General features: G+C 44.7%; 2 protein-coding genes across 2 annotated transcripts; both read left to right on the forward strand.

The window, feature by feature from the left end:
• The first annotated feature begins 5207 nt into the window (after positions 1-5207).
• Positions 5208-7060, forward strand: LOC122887773 (odorant receptor 131-2-like). Its single transcript, XM_044221277.1, has one exon. It carries the CDS (start codon positions 5367-5369, stop codon positions 6363-6365), a length of 999 nt encoding a protein of 332 aa, XP_044077212.1. The 5' UTR covers positions 5208-5366; the 3' UTR covers positions 6366-7060.
• Positions 7061-12142: 5082 nt separating this feature from the next.
• Positions 12143-14330, forward strand: LOC122887774 (odorant receptor 131-2-like). Its single transcript, XM_044221278.1, has one exon. The coding sequence runs from the start codon at positions 12379-12381 to the stop codon at positions 13375-13377; it is 999 nt and encodes a 332-aa protein (XP_044077213.1). The 5' UTR covers positions 12143-12378; the 3' UTR covers positions 13378-14330.
• The last annotated feature ends 208 nt before the right edge of the window (positions 14331-14538 follow it).

Genomic DNA, 14538 nt, shown 5'->3' on the forward strand with positions numbered 1-14538 from the left:
CGATTTTTTATTTATGACTTACTATTTCTTTTCTCCTACTATATTTATTGTGACCGTTACGTACCAAAATTCCTTGTATGTGAAAACCTATTTGCCATTAAACTTTGGTCATGAGCTGTGGCCAGTAGGTGATTTGTTGGCAGGCGAGGAGGGCTCCCTTGTGCCTTTTTATCAGAAGATAGCCTATTTTTTGCCCCATGAACAGATTTCTAGGGGCATTTACTAAACTCTGAAATAATGTATAATTATTACGTTATATTGTCAAATAAACACTCAGTGCTGCACAGAGTGCTGGAAGAGACTGGTTTCAGTTGTGAAAAATGAAAAGTGGGGTGAACTCTCATAGAGCAGGGTAGTTTGAGCCTAACAGCAGAGGGATTAATGATATGTTCAAAGATGAAGGGGCCAATGTAGTGGGGAGACAGTTTTTTAGATTCGGTTCGTAAGGGGATGTTCTTGTAAGATAACCAAACTTTCTGACCTGGTTTGTATAGTGGTGCTGGAATCCGGTGTTGATTGGCGATCTGGCGGTTCTTGTCCGCTTACCGGAGAAGTGCTGCTCGGGTCTCCCTCCATATCTTACGGCAATGGCGGAGGTGGTGTTGTACTGAAGGAACCGCAAGCTCACTCTCTTGGGATGGACATAGAGGAGGCTGGTACCCTAAAGATGACTCGAAAGGAGAGAGACCAGAAGCAGCACTGGTGAGTGAGTTGTGTGCATACTTGACCCAGGGAAGTTGAGAGCTCCAGGAGGAAGGGTTGGTGGCTGCCACACAACGAAGGGCTGCTTCGAGGTCCTGGTTAGCCCTCTCAGTCTGGCTGTTGGACTGGGGATGGAACCCGGAAGAGATAGTCTCTCCCAGGGCTAGGCAGAATGCCTTCCAAACCTGAGATGAACTGGGGACCCCGGTTGGAGACTATGTTGAGCAGAATGCCATGGAGACGGAAAACCTGTTGGACCAGGAGATCTGCCGTTTCTTGAGCTGAGGGAAGGTTGGGTAATGCCACAAAAGGAACTGCTTTGGAAAACCGGTCTACAATGGTGAGGATGGTGGTGTTACCTTGAGGGGGGGGGCAATCCGGTAATGAAGTCCAGTGCTATGTGAGACCAAGGGCGACTGGGAACGAGGAGTGGTTGAAGCAACCACTTCCAAGAGTGGCAGTGGGTATTTATTTTTGACAGTGATTTGGTTGAGGCCTCTGTAGTCGATACACGGGCGTAGTGTCTTGTCTTTCTTCGCCACAAAGAAGAAGCCAGCCCCTGCTGGCGAGGAGGATGCACAAATGAGACCTGCATGTAATGAGTCCTTGATGTAGCTCTCCATAGCTTCCCTCTTGGGTCGGGACAGATTGTAAAGGCGGTTAGACGGAAGAGGGGCTCCAGGGAGAAGGTCTATGGCGCAACCATAAGGGTGGTGAGGTGGTAACGACAGGGCTAGGTCTTTGCTGAAAACCTCCCTTAAGTCATGATATTCTTTGGGTATCAGAGTTAGATCCGGGGGTTCCGGGTTGAGTGGTGGTGTACTGACCTCTGGTGGGGACCGAGCGGATTGCAAGCAGGTGGAGAGACAGTAGGAGGTCCAACTCACAATTCTCCCATTAGTCCAGTCGATGTGCGGATTGTGTTGACGTAGCCAGGGGAAGCCCAGAACTAGTGGTGTGTTGGGAGACGAGATGAGTTGGAACTGGATCTTCTCTCGATGATTACCAGATAGCACCAAGGACACAGGGACAGTGCAATGGGTCACTTGGGCTAGGAGTCTGCCATCCAAAGCCTCATCCTTAAGTGGAAAACTTGAGAAGACTGTGAGAAGACTAGTCTGTCGAGCCAACTCTGTGTCCAAAAATTACCCTCTGCTCCGGAGTCGACAAGGGCTAACAGGGGGACATACATAGTATGTGGAATGGACAACCCCATACTATGTTTGCCGTTGTCCATTCTAATACAAAGCGAAACCATAGCGTCCAGGCCGGTGGATTCATCCCGAGCTGCCTGCTCATCCTTCATTTGTTCGTTCAACCCCTTCATGAACACGCTGACAAGAGCTTCCTCATTCCACCCGAGTCTGCAGCCAGTGTGCGGAACTCCATGGAATAATCTGGGTTCCCTGGCTGATCCGTAATAGCCGTCCTCCCGCGTTCCCACTGGCATCCGGATGATTGAACACATTCCTAATTATTTCCAAAAATTCTGCCAAGGAAAGTGACGATAAGGGTTGGCTAGAATGCATTGCCTGCGCACAGGCTAACACTCTTCCCCTTAGTAATCCCTCGATGTAATTTACCTTGGACTGGTCAGAAGAAAACATGACGGGCAGACTGGCAGAAGACCAGAGAGCATTGCAGCAGGAAACCCCGACACCTGGTGACATCTCCGGTGAAGGGGTCCGGGTCGGAAGTGTAGGAATCCCGGAGTGGTGGTGGTGTCGACAGCGGATTAGCAGGAGTAGTCGGCAGAGATGGCGCCATCAGTACCGTAGACGAGAGCTGGGTGGTTATTCTGGAAACTTGGTGAGTTAGTTGCGTGATCTGGACCATGGCCTGGTTGCTGTCGGAGAGAGCCCGGAGAATCTGCTCGTGTTGTCCAAGAAGAATCCCTTGGCTAATTAGCGCCTGATGGAATGGCGCTACTTCTGGGTTGGTGTCTGCTGGGTCCATGTTGGCCAGATCATTCTGGCCAACAGAACCCAAAAATGCAGAACACAACAAAATGGTATGGCAGTAAAGTCACAGTCTCTTTATTTTAACTGCAAGCAATTACTGGGGATTGCACTTCTTCAGAGTGGTAGACCTGGCATAACCTTCTGTATCCCCAGAGGACGTGGTAGGCCCGGTTCTGGAAGGGGCTGCAAAGATCCAGGAACAAAGACTGGGGAAGTGTGTTCTGGCCTGGCTTGCGTAGAGCGATGTTGTAGAACTGGTCAGGCAGCAGATCCGTGGAGTGGAGCCGGCTTGGCCCGAGAGGCAGTTGGTTCATTAGGTGTAGCGAAGAACCGAAGAGGCAGTAGGTTGGAGTAGCGTGGCAGATGGGACAGGCAAACAGGCTTGTAGTGATTGGGGAGGAGACTGTGGCTGAGATCACCGGTGTAGCTCTGAGGCAGAAGCAGCAATTACTTAACTTGGTTGAGGTAGGAGCCTTTATGTAGATATCGTACAAGTGTACGGAGACGATCTGGGGCTGGTAGTGTGGTAGCGCCTGGTATTTATGCTGTGGAGACTGATGAGTAATTGGCGTCAGGCATGCCGGCCAATTTTTGACCCGGCCTCTGACATGTATATTGTGAGGTAGGCTACACAGGAAGAGTAGAGATCAGTGGAAACAGAGCTTTTAATCAGGAATGGACAGACTCTTACATGTTCAATCTTCCCACAAACAGTTTAAAACCAGTAGGCTATGTCTCATGTTACGAGACCGTGGCAATGCACTACGAGACAAAGCAGAGCATTTTTTGAGCAGGTTAACAAGGGGACGGGTTTTGGTCATTTTGCTAACATATCATCCCCCCTCAAGTCGCCTACTGGCTGTGGTAGTGACTGAACGACAGATCACAAATACAAGCGGCTGACATGAGTTTCCTTCACAGGGTGAGGAGCTCAGACATCTGGAAGGGCTTCTGAGTAGAACCACCGCTCCTTTGTGTAGAAAGGAGCCACTTGAGGTGGTTCAGCATGTGATTTGCATGCCTCCTGGATTCCACCCTGTGGAGGTATTCCTGGCATCTCCAACTCAGAGGAAATGCGGTGCAGGTCAGAAATTTGCTGAGGGGATTATATATCCCACATGGCCTGGGAAGGTCTTGTGATTCCCCAGGAAGTGCTGAAGGATGTAGCTGGGGAGAGTGATGAAAAGAAGTTGTACTGTAGAAATTAGCATTTTTGCACTAAAACATGACCTAAAATGACTGTAGAATGGATGCTCCAAATAATTGTATTTTTTTGCTCCTGACCGCAAAGTGGGCTTATAATGGCCTGTATCACAACTTTCTTTTAATGATTTTCTGAAACATTGTGTTAAAGGTTCTATATATGAGATTCTGAACATTAATGTAGCAGCAGACAACTATTTGCTATGTAAAGATATAGAGGAGTAATGGCGTGTTGTCATCGCAGCCTCTCTGTACTTTCTTTTGGTAGCCGGTCCGGCCCGCCGGCTGTGAGGAGAGCGATATAACGGCTGTTTCTTTTCTCATCTAACTTTGTGAATTAAGGATTTCTTTATAACCAGTGTTTGTTATGGTACACAGATTCTGGACCCAAAAGCATGACTGACACAGAGTTGAAGTGGTTAGTTTCAGTTTATTGCAAAAACAAAGAGTAAGAGTGTGTGGAAGGAACAAACACGTTGCACCCATTTGTTTTGGTCTGAGATGCTGCTGCTCTAGTGTGACATTTTGTGGCAGTGAACGTCGCTTACTAGGGATGTCCAGGTCGATCGTTATCAGCAGTCGGTATAAAACAGAGCAGTCAAAAGGCAGTCGATATAAAAATCAATTTCCAGCCATGTTGGATTAAATCTACACTTCCCTGGCATATTTAGTGTTCGTAACAGACTCATCAAGGCAAGGAAGAAAGGAGAGGGAGAGCCAGTGATGCTTCAGAATTTGAAAAATGAAAAAGCTGATCAATTTCTGATTCTGAGCAATTTGATTATAATGACTTGATGAAGAAAACTTTGGTCAAAATATAAGACAGCATTATGTGGTTCATTTAAATTTCAAAGACTTTTTAAGCACAAGGGCAAGGGGCTATTTTCAAGGTATTCCAGTACTTCAATTTTTAATACTGCTATACCAGCTGCTATAACAAAACAAAAAATTATCTGTATCAGCCGAAATGGCTCATAGATGATCAGCAACAGGTCCTTTAAGTTTCCTATAGTGGTTTAAATAGTATGGTTGAAGAGAGGAGTGTCATTGTGGATCTGTTGTGGCAGGAAGGTTTGCACAGATATTTGGACTTCCTCTCTTCATCTCCAGAAAGTGGGCTGACAAGATGGAAACAGCGAGGAAACAAAAATAAGTAATACCAGCTTCCTCATTGGTCCTCAAAGTTGGGAAGAGGCCGTTCTCTTCCATTACTGATCTGCTGACACGTGATGGTGTCACATGAACTTGGTGTGTCGACAGAGATCATAAACAATATGTGAGGTTTGGGAAACCCTGCAGAACAGCTCTGCCTGCACATTAACGAGCATGGCATCTATCCTGCTAACTTTCTATACAAAAAAGATGTATGTGGATGATTCTGGGTTTTGCTCTAAAGAGGACTGTTCACTGTTTTAGGAATACAAACTGGACAGGATTCAGTGTGATTTTATCCAATTACATCAACAAGATTTTTTTCATGTCTTACTGTGTTGCTCTAAGATGTCAGCTACAAATCAGTCTAAGACCAACATCACTGTTGGACAGCAGTATGTGGGGTTACTGGAAAGAGTGTTATTTTCCACTCTGACTACAATGCCATGCTGTGTGTTTCTCTTCATTAATGGGACCCTGTTATTCACCTTGAGGAGTAAACCAGTGTTTTGTGAGACCTCCCGTTACATTCTTTTGTACAACCTTCTTTTTGCAGACACTCTACTGTTGGCACAGAGCCAGTTAATGTACCTACTATCTGCTTGTAGAATAAGGGTGACGTATCCTGTGTGTGGTGCTCTCACCATGCTCTCCAAACTCACAACTGTGATCTCCCCTCTCACACTGGTGGTGATGTCTATGGAGAGATATGTCGCTGTGTGCTACCCACTGAGGCATGCTACCATCGTCACCATCAGAAACACAGCAGTGGCCATCATTGTGGTCTGGGCTTTTAGTTCACTAAATGTCCTCATTCGAGTTATTTTGCTATTAATATTTTCATTTCAAGACTTGCAGAGCCTGCAGATGAAAGATCTTTGCTCTGACATAGCCATGTTTCTTGTTCCAATATCTGAGCATTATGACAAAGCCTATACTTGTTTTCTGTTTGTATCAGCTGGCGTGGCAGTCACTTCTTCCTATATTGGTGTGATGATAGCAGCCAGGTCGGCCTCCACAGACAAAGCTTCAGCCCGTAAGGCTCGTAACACACTGCTGCTGCATCTGGTGCAGCTGGGCCTCAGTCTCTCCTCAACTATGAATAGCCCATTGCTCACAGCTATCTCAGAAATTGCATCGAGGGTAGTACTTGTGCGCATCCAGATTGTTTTTTATGTGTGTGTTTTCCTCCTCCCCAGATGTTTGAGTGCTCTCATCTATGGTCTCAGAGACCAGACCATCAGACCCGTCCTTATGTACCATCTATGCTGTCAACTGAAACGCTCAGTCATCCCAGCCAAGGCTGAGAGGTCAAGCTTTGTCAAGTTTTCAGGGAGGCCTTCATAATTCACCATATCTGACTGTAGTGATTGAGCAAGAAAGAAATTGAAAACACAGTTTCATAATTTTGAGAACAACATTATTTATTATTTATAAAAACAACAAATGTCAGTGTTGCTTGAAATTCACTGGAAGTCACTGAGGCTGCATTCATCTCTCTGAATAGATATATATCACTGTGTGTGGGAATCAATCTGAATTTATAAACATTTTAATAATTCAATATGGCATGAGAGCATTTCATCAGAATCAGAATCAGAATCATTTCATTAAAGAAATTCAAGCTTATTTGCTGCAACAAACAGATTTACACTTCAGTTTACATTAAATACAATTGAGAAAAAAACAAACAAAAAACAAGCATTCATATTGTCAAAGACAACACAAAACTCTCTAGCGCTTATTTCCATCATGATCAACCTGTTAGGATGAACACATCACTTTACTGCCTTTGAACTGGCAGAGACAAGGGGAAAATACCACATACCACATAAAGGTTGAGTGGGAAAGCATGACCAACTGCTAGATCACGCATGTGTATCTGCCAGCATTTCCTCTCTACGTTCCTGATAGACTGAGCAAAAGAAAATGCTTCACCTAACTGAAAGTGAGAAGGCGAATATACAGAAGATTTAAATAAGCTGCTAATTGTGTGTCAGAGTCCCTCATAGTAATTAATAAACATGAAACTTAAAAATACAGTGTTTATTGTGTCATTGAGATTAGAACTTTTGTATCATTGTTTTTTTATATTTGATTTTCATTCTTTCTAAGTTCAAAATGAACATTGGTATATGCACACTTTCATGAAAAAAAATAAATTGATTCTCAGCTAAACATTGACTCCTGCCCTAGTAACTGTAATCTTCTCACAGAATATCTACAGCTAACAGCTTCCTAATTACAGCTGAGTGTTGAAACTCCAGCCGAAATGTCTTAAGCTGCAGATGCTAATGGCCAACAGATACTGGCTTCAAGAAAGCTCTGTACTTTAATAAACTGAAAAATCCTTTGAATTCTGTCTTGAAATACAAAGTTAATATGTTTCTTCCCACCGAAAATTAAGGTGTCAATAGTTAATACGTATTTTCAAGTTTAGAGTCTCTGTTCATTTGGGGCGTTTCCGTAATTGAAAGGTGCCTTTTGCTAAATCTTGAGTGTAAATGTTGTTGTGGCAATGTTGTTTTTCAGCTGCTGAAAACACTCTGAGGTGTCACAAAGAGAAATCCCTCCCATCTGACCTAATCTCCTGATAACTCATTTAGACACATTAAATATTCAAACCTTCGTTAGATGGAGGCACATGATTCGCCGTGGCAACATGATTCGCTGTGGCGACCCCTGAAAGGGAACAGCCGAAAGGAAAAGAAGACTCATGAATGTTTTCAGTAAATATTGACATGATTAATGGTTCCCGTGGGTGTTTATCAGGAATCTTCATGGAGAGGGGATGACGTGTACCTCTGTGAAAACAAATTTTGGCTTACCTATTTCAAGCGACACTTGACAAGATTTTAATACAAAAATTATTGTGTCTTCTGAGTCTAAAGTTGGGCAGCAACAAAGAGGAACATCTCATCTCCTCTGTCTGTTAATTCTCCCTGTTTACCAACATGGTGCACAGATTCATAGTTAGGTATACTTTACATAGTAATATATATTACTTCATAGCATCTTAGCTAGCTAACATTAGATAGCTTCTCCATGGCCTTGCACATTCCATCCTCTTTGTTTTAAACACTGTACAACTCTTTTAATTTTAAAACAGATATATAACAGTAAATATTGAACATTACTATTAAATAAAATAATGCGATTTTATATTTATGATTCTTGACTTACTTTTTCTTTTCTCCTACTATATTTATTGTGACTGTTACGCACTAAAAAATTCCTTGTATGTGAAAACCTATTTGCCATTAAACTTTGGTCATGAGCTGTGGCCAGTAGGTGATTTGTTGGCAGGCGAGGAAGGCTCCCTTGTGCCTTGGTGCCTGGTGCTGGAATCTGGTGTTGATCGGCGAGCTGGCGGTTCTTGCCCGCTAACTGGAGAAGTGCTGCTCGGGTCTCCCTCCATATCTTACGGCAATGGCGGAGGTGGTGTTGTACTGAAGGAACCGCAAGCTCACTCTCTTGGGCTGGACATAGAGGAGGCTGGTACCCTAAAGATGACTCGAAAGGAGAGAGACCAGAAGCAGCACTGGTATGTGAGTTGTGTGCATACTCGACCCAGGGAAGTTGAGAGCTCCAGGAGGAAGGGTTGGTGGCTGCCACACAACGAAGGGCTGCTTCGAGGTCCTGGTTAGCCCTCTCAGTCTGGCTGTTGGACTGGGGATGGAACCCGGAGAAGAGGCTGATAGTTGCTCCCAGGGCTAGGCAGAATGCCTTCCAAACCTGAGATGAACTGGGGACCCTGGTTGGAGACTATGTTGAGCAGAATGCCATGGAGACGGAAAACCTGTTGGACCAGGAGATCTGCCATTTCTTGAGCTGAGGGAAGTTTGGGTAATTCCACAAAAGGAACTGCTTTGGAAAACCGGTCTACAATGGTGAGGATGGTGGTGTTACCTTGAGAGGGGGGAAATCCGGTAATGAAGTCCAGTGCTATGTGAGACCAAGGATGACTGGGGACGAGGAGCGAAGTTAATGAGTGGCAGTGGGTATTTATTTTTGAGCCGAGCGGATTGCAAGCAGGTGGAGAGACAGTAGGAGGTCCAACTCACAATTCTCCCATTAGTCCAGTCCATGTGCGGATTGTGTTGATGTAGCCAGGGGAAGCCCAGAACTAGTGGTGTGTTGGGAGACGAGATGAGTTGGAACTGGATCTTCTCCCGATGATTACCAGATAGCACTAAGGACACAGGGACAGTGCAACGGGTCACTTGGGCTAGGGGTCTGCCATCCAAAGCCTCAACCTTTGTGGAAAACTTAGAGTCTCTGTGAGGGGACCAGCCTGTCGAGCCAACTTCGTGTCCAAAAAATTTCCCTCTGCTCCGGAGTCGACGAGGGCTGACAGGGGGAACGACACCCATTGGTGGTAGAGGGTGGCCGGGATTTGTAGTCTAGGCGGCCCCGGGTTACGGGGGTTGTCTTGGCTCACCAGAACCCCCAATGCGACTGGTGAGCCTACTCTTTTGGCCTCACAGGACACGCAACCAGAAAGTGGCCCCTGTGGCCATAGTACAGGCACTCCCCAGCTGCTCGTCTGCGAAGGTGCTCAGCTGGCGTAATATGGGCTCAACCTAGTTGTATTGGTTCTGTTTCAGAGGTGGCCAAAGGCTGCGAGCGTGGCCCCTTGGTCAGGATTTGGCTCCTAGGTCTTGTGTGCGTAGGGGGAGCCGTGTTGCATGAAGGATGGGTGAGGGGACGGCTGGTGCACTCCTGACTCCTTGTCCATTCTAATGCATAGCGAAACCATAGTGTCCAGGCCGGTGGATTCATCCCGAGCTGCCTGCTCATCCTTCATTTGCTCTTCCCCTTAGTAATACCTCGATGTAATTTACCTTGGACTGGTCAGAAGAAAACATGACGGGCAGACTGGCAGAAGACCAGAGAGCATTGCAGCAGGAAACCCCGACATCTGGTGACATCTCCGGTGAAGGGGTCCGGGTCGGAAGTGTAGGAATCCCGGAGTGGTGGTGGTGTCGACAGCGGATTAGCAGGAGTAGTCTGCGGAGATGGCGCCATCAGTACCGTAGACTAGAGCTGGGTGGTTAATCTGGAAACTTGGTGAGTTAGTTGCGTGATCTGGGTGACCATGGCCTGGTTGCTGTCGGAGAGAGCCTGGAGAATCTGCTCATGTTGTCCAAGAAGAATCCCTTGGCTAATTAGCGCCTGATGGAATGGCACTACTTCTGGGTTGGTGTCTGCTGGGTCCATGTTGGCCAGATCGTTCTGGGCAACAGAACCCAAAAATGCAGAACACAACAAAATGGTATGGCGGTAAAGTCACAGTCTCTTTATTTTAATTGCAAGCAATTACTGAGGATTGCACTTCTTCAGAGTGGTAGACCTGGCATAACCTTCTGTATCCCCAGAGGACGTGGTAGGCCCGGTTCTGGAAGGGGCTGCAAAGATCCAGGAACAAAGACTGGGGAAGTGTGTTCTGGCCTGGCTTGCGTAGAGCGATGTTGTAGAACTGGTCAGGCAGCAGATCCGTGGAGTGGAGCCGGCTTGGCCCGAGAGGCAGTTGGTTCAATAGGTGTAGCCGACAGAACCGAAGAGGCAGTAGGTTGGTGTAGCGTGGCAGATGGGACAGGCAAACAGGCTTGTAGTGATCCGGGAGGAGACTGTGGCTGAGATCACCGGTGTAGCTCTGAGGCAGAAGCAGCAATTACTTAACTTGGTTGAGGTAGGAGCCTTTATGTAGATATCGTACAAGTGTACGGAGACGATCTGGCGCTGGTAGTGTGGTAGCGCCTGGTATGCTATGGAGACTGATGAGTAATTGGCGTCAGGCATGCCGGCCAATTTTTCACCCGGCCTCTGACTGGGGAGAGTGATGAAAAGAAGTTGTACTGTAGAAATTAGCATTTTTGCACTAAAACATGACCTAAAATGACTGTAGAATGGATGCTCCAAATAATTGTATTTTTTTGCTCCTGACCGCAAAGTGGGCTTATAATGGCCTGTATCACAACTTTCTTTTAATGATTTTCTGAAACATTGTGTTAAAGGTTCTATATATGAGATTCTGAACATTAATGTAGCAGCAGACAACTATTTGCTATGTAAAGATATAGAGGAGTAATGCCGTGTTGTCATCGCAGCCTCTCTGTACTTTCTTTTGGTAGACGGTCCGGCCCACCGGCTGTGAGGAGAGCGATATAACGGCTGTTTCTTTTCTCATCTAACTTTGTGAATTAAGGATTTCTTTATAACCAGTGTTTGTTATGTTACACAGATTCTGGACCCAAAAGCATGACTGACACAGAGTTGAAGTGGTTAGTTTCGGTTTATTGCAAAAACAAAGAGTAACCAGGTGTGTGGAAGGAACAAACACGTTGCACCCATTTGTTTTGGTCTGAGATGCTGCTGCTCTAGTGTGACATTTTGTGGCAGTGAACGTCGCTTACTAGGGATGTCCAGGTCGATCGTTATCAGCAGTCGGTATAAAACAGAGCAGTCAAAAGGCAGTCGATATAAAAATCAATTTCCAGCCATGTTGGATTAAATCTACACTTCCCTGGCATATTTAGTGTTCGTAACAGACTCATCAAGGCAAGGAAGAAAGGAGAGGGAGAGCCAGTGATGCTTCAGAGTTTGAAAAATGAAAAAGCTGATCAATTTCTGATTCTGAGCAATTTGATTATAATGACTTGATGAACAAAACTTTATGCATTATGTGGTTCATTTAAATTTCAAGGACTTTTTAAGCACAAGGGCAAGGGGCTATTTTCAAGGTATTCCAGTACTTAAATTTTTAATACTGCTATACCAGCTGCTATAACAAAACAAAAAATTATCTGTATCGGCTGTGTATCGGCCGATATGGCTCATAGACAATCGGCAACAGGTCCTTTAAGTTTCCTATAGTGTTTTAAATAGTATGGTTGAAGAGAGGAGTGTCATTGTGGATCTGTTGTGGCAGGAAGGTTTGCAGATATTTGGACTTCCTCTCTTCATCTCCAGAAAGTGGGCTGACAAGATGGAAACAGCGAGGAAACAAAAATAAGTAATACCAGCTTCCTCATTGGTCAAAGTTGGGAAGAGGCTGTTCTCTTCCATTACTGATCTGCTGACACGTGATGGTGTCATATGAACCTGGTGTGTCGACAGAGATCATAAACAATATGTGAGGTTTGGGAAACCTTGCAGAACAGCTCTGCCTGCACATTAACGAGCATAACATCTATCCTGCTAACTTTCTATACAAAAAAAGATGTATGTGGATGATTCTGGGTTTTGCTCTAAAGAGGACTGTTCCATGTTTTAGGAATACAAACTGGACAGGATTCATTGTGATTTTATTCAATTACATCAACAAGATTTTTTTTCATGTCTTAAGTGTTGCTCTAAGATGTCAGATACAAATCAGTCTAAGACCAACATCACTGTTGGACAGCAGTATGTGGGGTTACTGGAAAGAGTGTTAGTTTCCACTCTGACTACAATGCCATGCTGTGTGTTTCTCTTCATTAATGGGACCCTGTTATTCACCTTGAGGAGTAAACCAGTGTTTTGTGAGACCTCCCGTTACATTCTTCTGTACAACCTTCTTTTTGCAGACACTGTACTGTTGGCCCAGAGTCAGTTAATGTACCTACTATCTGCTTGTAGAATAAGGATGACGTATCCTGTGTGTGGTGCTCTCATCATGCTCTCCAAACTCACAAGTGAAGTCTCCCCTCTCACACTGGTGGTGATGTCTATGGAGAGATATGTCGCTGTGTGCTACCCACTGAGGCACGCTACCATCGTCACCATCAGAAACACAGGGGTGGCCATCATTGTGGTTTGGGCTTTTAGTTCACTAAATGTCCTCATTCGAGTTCTTTTGCTATTAATATTTCCATTTCAAGACTTGCAGAGCCTGCAGATGAAAGATTTTTGCTCTGACATAGCCATGTTTCTTGTTCCAATATCTGAGCATTATGACAAAGCCTATACTTGTTTTCTGTTTGCATCAGCTGGTGTGGCAGTCACTTCTTCCTATGTTGGTGTGATGATAGCAGCCAGGTCGGCCTCCACAGACAAAGCTTCAGCCCGGAAGGCTCGTAACACTCTGCTGCTGCATCTGGTGCAGCTGGGCCTCAGTCTCTCCTCAACTATGAATAGCCCATTGCTCATAGCTATCTCAGAAATTGCATCGAGGGTAGTACTTGTGCGCATCCAGATTGTTTTTTATGTGTGTGTTTACCTCCTCCCCAGATGTTTGAGTGCTCTCATCTATGGTCTCAGAGACCAGACCATCAGACCCGTCCTTATGTACCATCTATGCTGTCAACTGAAACGCTCAGTCGTCCCAGCCAAGGGTGAGAGGTCAAGCTTTGTCAGGTTTTCAGGGAGGCCTTCATAATTCACCATATCTGACTGTAGTGATTGATTGAGCAAGAAAGAAACTGAAAACACAGTTTCATAATTTTGAAAACAACATTGTTCATTTATAAAAACAACAAATGTCAGTGTTGCTTGAAATTCACTGGAAGTCACTGAGGCTGCATTCATCTCTCTGAATAGATATATATCACTGTGTGTGGGAATCAATCTGAATTTATTAAAATTTTAATAATTCAATATGGCATGAGAGCATTTCATCAGAATCAGAATCAGAATCATTTCATTAAAGAAATTCAAGCTTATTTGCTGCAACAAACAGATTTACATTTCAGTTTACATTAAATACAATTGAGAAAAAAAAACAACAACAAAAAACAAGCATTCATATTGTCAACTACAACACAAAACTCTCTAGAGCTTATTTCCATCACAATCAACCTGTTAGGATGAATACATCACTTTACTGCCTTTGAACTGGCAGAGGCCAGGGGAAATTACCACTCACCACATCTCACATAAAGGTTGAGTGGGAAAGCATGGCCAACTGCTAGATCACGCATGTGTATCTGCCAGCATTTCCTCTCTACGTTCCTGATAGACTGAGCAAAAGAAAATGCTTCACCTAACTGAAAGTGAGAAGGCGAATATACAGAAGATTTAAATAAGCTGCTAATTGTGTGTCAGAGTCCCTCATAGTAATAAATAAACACAAACTTAAAAATACAGTGTTTATTGTGTCATTGAGATTAGAACTTTTGTATCATTGTTTTTTACATTTGATTTTCACTCTTTCTAAGTTCAAAATGAACATGCACACTTTCATGAAAAATAAAATAATGATTCCTGTTGTGTATTGTTACTTTGACAATGTTTGACAAGTGTCACTCCGGCCTCCGTAGTCGATGCTATGACTCCTCCTACTTTGTCTATGCACTGCAGTTCCTAGTAAACCGAGCATGGCTTGTTACTGAAGCTCTGTGTCAGTCGCATTACTTTACATGGTGTCAGAAGTCTGTCGGGAACAGATAATGAGCAAAGTATGGCATCATCACAGTTTGATCACCCTAAGATCGACTGGGATGCTCCAGATCTGTACCAAGAGTTCGAAAGATTTTGGAGCCACGCCACATTCGTTTTTGATGGCCCACTATCGGCAAACGGCGAAACAGCGTGCAGGCTG

The sequence above is a fragment of the Siniperca chuatsi genome, linkage group LG14, assembly GCF_020085105.1.
Source record: "Siniperca chuatsi isolate FFG_IHB_CAS linkage group LG14, ASM2008510v1, whole genome shotgun sequence".
NCBI lineage: Eukaryota > Metazoa > Chordata > Actinopteri > Centrarchiformes > Sinipercidae > Siniperca > Siniperca chuatsi.

Excerpts from the sequence above, each read along its gene's own strand:
- LOC122887773 (XM_044221277.1), top strand. The coding sequence starts at position 5,367 with ATGTCAGCTACAAATCAGTCTAAGACCAACATCACTGTTGGACAGCAG.
- LOC122887774 (XM_044221278.1), top strand. The coding sequence starts at position 12,379 with ATGTCAGATACAAATCAGTCTAAGACCAACATCACTGTTGGACAGCAG.